We start from the raw sequence: 6,086 nt of genomic DNA on the forward strand, positions 1-6,086 counted from the left end.
AACGGCCGCCCAAGAGTCGACTCTCGAGCTGTCTCGCCTCGCTTCGCTCCCATGCAACCAGCCGCGCTGCACACACGGCGTATGCGCAACGAGTCAACGAAGGCGAAGGCAAGCCAATACCGCAAAGGCGAAGAAGTAAAACTGCAATTTGCAAATGTTACGTAAGGCGACGCTTCGGCCGAGCCGGCCGAGAGACAACCTGGCTTAAAGCCGACTTGACGGAAGTCGCAGGAAAATGGTTCGTTCCATCTCCCGCTCGAGTGGAAAAATTGTTGCCGAGAGCATAAAATTAGTTGAATAAATTTGCCATGGCCGGGAAAAATAAAATGCGTGTAGATGGCCCAAATGGGCAGACTAGACAGGGTATGTAGAGTAAGCCAATAAGTAAATTGCAATAGGTTTAATGATGGTGGAAGTTGGTTGGTAGTTGGTCGGAAGTGCAAATATGTAAAGCGATGTCTGATTTACTGCCACTTCAAAGGCGATACCATATTATTTTTTTTATTATTTGTAACAGCGCTAATGTGTTGATTAGGTGTAAAGAAATTATGATTCCATTGGTGAAGTTTTTTAAATAATTGTAGTTTATTTAACCTTTTTGAATTCTCCTCTGACCTCGAAACAGAAACTGGTTGGTCGCCTAACGCCCGACACACTGTATGCCTCGATCGTGTATATGGCTTTATAAAGTCCAGAAAAAACGGCGCTGCCAATGTTCAACACCAGATTCAATTGATATTCCTCCATAAGTAGCTTTGTCTGTAATTTATAAGCGGATTAGCGACGGTTACAGTTTTAGGGCGACAGGAATATGAAGCTATTGTATATATACACCCGGCATGAAGCAGCGGCTTTCCACATCCTTCTTATTGATCACATATTTTGTCCAATAGGTGTACCAGTAATAGTTCTTGTCGTACATGACCTTGCAAAAGTCCTTGACGGTGATGATGTATATGGTGGGCTGCCAATTACCACGATCATAGTGGAACAGTGCGATTTGGAACTGGAATCATAGGTATTGTATTGCTGTAGGATCAACGCCCTATTGGATCAACGGATAAGTTACCGAGACCAGGTCCGTCTGATCCATGTCCCATTTTGAAGTAATGTTTCCTCCAATGGTTAATAAATCATAATTAAGGGTCGCCTTGAACTCTGAAAAATCGAACAGTCCATCCGAACCAAATACCCCAGGTGGTTGGTTTGGGCACGAAGTGAATATTTTCTCATCTTCGATCAAGAACTCATATTTTACTCCTTTCACTTCGAGTATGAGGATCGACACTAACAGGATGCTGATAAATCGGAGGCTGGGCTGAAACTCGCTTTTGCACATTTTAATTACGATTCGCGATCACTGAAATAATTTTATTAAGCGTCGCAGCGCTGAATTCAGCATTTTATAGTCCAAATGGCATGTGGTACTAATTATGGGTTTTAAACAAAACACACCCAATTAGATTTTTAATAATAACCTTTGCAGAATACTGCAGATGGGAATGTTCAAGTACAGAATATATATATATATTAAGTACTGCTCATTGGCCGCCTGTCCAGTTGACTTCTATGGTCTAGCCTGGCCTCCAGGCTCTGGCACAAGCCAGATGCAGTTTTTATACCCGATACTCAAAATGAGTATTGGAGTATATTAGATTTGTGGTGAAAATGGATGTGTGTAACGTCCAGAAGGAATCGTTTCCGACCCCATAAAGTATATATATTCTTCATCAGCATCAATAGCCGAGTCGATTGAGCCCTGTCTGTCTGTCTGTCTGTTCGTCTGTCCGTCCGTCCGTCTGTCCGTCCCTATCAGCGCTTAGTGCTCAAAGACTATAAGAGCTAGAGCAACGACGTTTTAAATCCGGACTTCTGTGATATGTCACTGCTACAAAAATATTTCAAAACTTCGCCCCGCCCACTTCCGCCCCCACAAAGGACGAAAATCTGTGGCATCCACAATTTTAAAGATATGAGAAAACCAAAAACGCAGAAACGTAGAGAATGACCATATCTTTTAGACTGCAGAATCTGAATTGGATCGTATTATTATTATAGCCAGCATCAAGAAAACAATTTCATTTTTTCTTGCCCTGTCTCTCTCTAACACACACGTAGCATAGGTGGCTTTGCTTAGAGTAAAACATTAGCGCCTAGATCTCAGAGACTATAAAAGCTAGAGCAACCAAATTTGGTATCCACACTCCTAACATATCGGACCGAGACGAGTTTGTTTCAAAATTTCGCCACAACCCCTTCCGCCTCCGCAAAGGACGAAAATCTGGGGATATTCACAAAAGGAATAGCCAAAAGGAACAAATCAATTTGCACTGGCTACGCAGCGCCCGACGTCACGCTCAGACTGATTTTCTGTCTCTCTCGCACGCACTCTTTGTCGTGTCGTTTAATATTAGCGGCGTCTGCTGGAGGAGAGTTATACTGACTTAGTATCGGGTATAACCGTAGAGTTGCGGTGTCCGCAGCAACTCACAACGTTCCCCCTCGTTTTTTATATATATTAGATGGAATGGATGTCTACTTCCCTCGCACATTAGTACGTATGTCCCTTCCTATAGGGTATAGGGCGCTGGACAACTGTCGACAAGTGGCACAGAGTGTCACTGGATGAGTCCAGCAGCGGTGCGTTTGGACATGGACCTGGGACCAGCACCACTTAAATATTGGTAAAAAAAATTTGAATGAAATAAAAAAGAGGGTGGTACAAAATGAAAAAAAAGACGTCTGACTCTTGACCGCGGGCGCAATTTCTGTTTTCCATTTGGGGAACAAAAAAAATTAGCAAAACTTTTTTCGGCAGGAAATGCAGTGGGGAATTCCAGTCCACCGTACTTCGTACATTGGTACGGGCTCGAGCACTGAGGTCTTTTATGGCGTATTTTGTCAACACCGCCCACCGACAACCGTCTAATGGCTCCCAACTCTCTATTTCTATCTCTCTCTAGTTACGTTTCCATCGTATAACGCCACGCCTACTTGCTTCCGGCTCATCGTCCAGCTTAAGTTGCATCTCCTCCTGCAAGAAGCACCGCCGCAGTCATTGCCAACGACTCTACTAATGCGGCACATAATTTGAAGCCAAATGGCAGAGAAGGATGAAATCACTACAAACTGAATGCCGGTGGCAGTGCCGTCTGGTTCAAGGCGCGCTTTCTTGGTTGCATCATAACACATTTGGATAAGAATCTCGGGTGCTACGACTTCCTGCTGTCCTACCTGGCTTACGGCAGGTAGAGCTCCACGGCCTGATCTACGTGCTGCGCGATGCCTTTTACCCGTGCATGCCTGGCACTTCCAGTCGCATCAAGACAAGAACAAGACCTTCTTCGAGATTCTCAGCTACATCTGCGACATTCTTGCCTTATTTTGCACTGTACTCCGAGGAGCTAGGATCGCGAGGCTGCTGAATCTCGAGAGCGACATGATTATCCCCAGGTGATGGTTTCCTTCGATTTGACACTTAAATGGGCTTTATAGACTCTCTGATTTGGGTTAGGGTTGTGGGCGTGGGCAGAGGGACATGCTGCTTATCGCCCCGCCACTGTTTAAGTTATACATATGAGTAACATCATCGGCGGATGGCTACCACTCTTGTAAGGAACGAGTTCATGAGTCGATTGTGTGCCATTGAGATGGTTGAGGCTGAACGTGAACTTGGCTGCGCTTGCGCGGTTTTCGAAGATTTTTCAACACTAGTCGTATATCGCACAATTCGACTACTATCGACATAACAGCCCTGCACGAATGTCAGAAAGTGTGCTTTCATATAAGGAAAAATTGAAAACAAGCAATTAAAATGAAAAATTCAAAAGTGAAAGGCCCATCCAGTAAAAAAATAGGTGGTAAAGGAAAGATCAACCCAGAAGTAAGTTTCTAACGCTTAATATACATACATACATGTATAATTAAACCTTTTTTCAGCAGAACCGCGACCAGGTTTCTGTCTTTTCGTCGGAGTTCTTCCAAGTTCTCCATGATATAAAGAACGCTGTAGAACTATCAGTGAAGGCAACTGTAGAAAAAGAATCAAGCAATGGCTTCGCAGGCAATAGTGAGGCTCGTACTTCCATGGAGCGGATTGAAGTGTACAAACGTGGCAAAGATTTCTACGAGGGCAATTCCATCCGTCCAGCAGGCGAACTCTTACACTTTGCCGGCATTAAGAACGAAGAGACTCTTCTTGAATATGAAGAGGTCTTCCGTTGCACCCAGAAAATCGTCGACGCTGTTCCCAGCTACCATAAATATGAAATATTCCTGATGCTCTATCCCATGCTGTCCTTTGCGTACCTGCAAATGGTTATGGGAGAGAAATTGGAGAGGGCCACGTCCTTCTTGAAGGAGGCTGCCACGTACTTGGACGAGTCGTACAGTCGGCGCATCGACAAGCTCAAGCTGATTCGCAAGCCGGATGACCTGCCGGGAAGGGCCCTGGAGCTGCTCGCTGGTGCGGACACTGTGGAGGTCGCTATGGCCTGTCCGACCTATCTTCTGTACATAAATTGCGTGACAGACTGGACGCGTGGGCAGCAGGAGAAGCTGCTACGCCATTTCGTCATTCGCAGCTACAATGATGAGGACCCGCTCCAGGAGTCGAGCTTGCCTGGGCTGCCTCAGCTGGAGCCACTTGTCAACAGTTCGGTTGACTTGCCGCACTGTCTTCCACTGGATCGAGACAATCGGCCCATGATCTTCAACTTCGCAACCGGGGGGGGCGATGCGAAAGTTCTCTGTTGCACACCATCGGGCGACCTGTCAATGGTGGCAATTGGCTTGAGCAACAACAATATCCGTGTCACCGTATGCTTGGACAAGATTAGTGTGGACTCCAATTGCCGCAGGGGCGAGAAAACACTCAGCGGCCACAAGGAGCCAGTCTTGTCCCTCGCCTTTGCCCCCCAGAACCGCTTCCTGCTGAGCAGTTCGCGGGACTTCACGATGCGTCTGTGGTGCCTGATCTCCTGGACCTGTGCCACCGTCTATTCAAACCAGCTGTGCACCTTCGTGGCGTTTGCCCCGCGGGGCTTCATCTTTGCCGGCACCTCGGACGACGGCATTGTACGACTCTGGGATAGCAGCACGAAGAAGCCCTTTCTCCAGCTCGCCGGTCATCTGGCAGACATGGAGGTGTGTCTGTTCCATTCAAACGGCAAGTACCTGGCCACAGGCTCCGCCGACTGCACGGTGAGAATGTGGGACATTCAAAAGGGCCTTCAAGTGCGTCTCTTCCGTGGCCACAAGTACAACATCACTGTTCTGGCATTTTCAAACTGCGGCCGTTACCTGATCTCCGGGGGCCACGATTGCCTCATAATTGTGTGGGACACGGACAGCGGACGGATGGTCCGCACCCTGAAACATCACACGTCCGTCATTAATTCGATTGCTGTAAACACTGAAAACAATATGCTGGCGGTGGGTGGCGATACCGATTTGAGCTTCTGGGACCTTCAGCTCCTCGTGAAAAACTACAACCCCAACCCAGACGATAAGGAGTCATCTGCAAAGCCGAGCATCAAGGAGCTACTTTACGGCTCCTATAACAAGTTGAAAGGATCGCTGCGCTGTCTTCGCTTTGTTTGTCGTCATTCCATAATGGCAATCTGTTCAGACCCAACGGAGGAGGACGAGAAGGCCAAGAAGAACGCTGAAGATGGTGTTGTCGTCACCGAGGAAATCGTTAAGAAAAAGGTTTGGTTAAATGCTAAGTAAGATGGTTATGTCGACACTTTAACTCTATCCTTAAAATCGATTTTCAACATTAAAATTAACCTGTTTACACCATAATTGTGGGCTGCTGAAAATCGGGCTATAATTTTCTATAAAAACTTGTTAAGTTAATTTAACCAGCCAAATTTAAAAGAATTTCTGTTAAAAAAACAGATATACAAAAATTTCCCTAATTTAAAAAACTCTAGGTTCGCGCCCATGTACATATAGTTGTCTCACATGGTTAATGTTGCCTATTCACTTGCACTGACAGTAGAGTTCATATAGTGTATTCGCTCACACTCTACTTGTCTAAAGACTGTAAATGTCGATAGCAGCACAACGCTACCGCCACCTAT

The 6,086-nt window shown here is 46.1% G+C and overlaps 2 protein-coding genes across 3 annotated transcripts; one reads left to right on the top strand and one right to left on the bottom strand.

The window, feature by feature from the left end:
- Positions 1–585: 585 nt before the first annotated feature.
- On the bottom strand, positions 586–1,350 carry LOC108154027. Its single transcript, XM_017284120.2, has 3 exons — positions 1,070–1,350; positions 833–1,006; positions 586–759 (listed from the first exon to the last, which is right to left on the bottom strand). Exons 1-3 carry the CDS (start codon positions 1,337–1,339, stop codon positions 586–588), a joined length of 618 nt encoding a protein of 205 aa, XP_017139609.2. The 5' UTR covers positions 1,340–1,350.
- A 2,205-nt stretch (positions 1,351–3,555) lies between these two features.
- On the top strand, positions 3,556–5,805 carry LOC108157388 (transcription initiation factor TFIID subunit 5-like). Of its 2 annotated transcripts, none has more exons than XM_017289424.2 (2): positions 3,556–3,883; positions 3,940–5,805. In XM_017289424.2, exons 1-2 carry the CDS (start codon positions 3,815–3,817, stop codon positions 5,728–5,730), a joined length of 1,860 nt encoding a protein of 619 aa, XP_017144913.1. In that variant the 5' UTR covers positions 3,556–3,814; the 3' UTR covers positions 5,731–5,805. The 2 variants fall into 2 exon arrangements, with proteins under 2 accessions (XP_017144913.1, XP_017144914.1); XM_017289425.2 differs by having other exon boundaries at positions 3,560–3,883; positions 3,943–5,805.
- Positions 5,806–6,086: the final 281 nt, after the last annotated feature.

Source organism: Drosophila miranda, chromosome 2 (assembly GCF_003369915.1).
Source record: "Drosophila miranda strain MSH22 chromosome 2, D.miranda_PacBio2.1, whole genome shotgun sequence".
Taxonomy (NCBI): Eukaryota; Metazoa; Arthropoda; class Insecta; order Diptera; family Drosophilidae; genus Drosophila; species Drosophila miranda.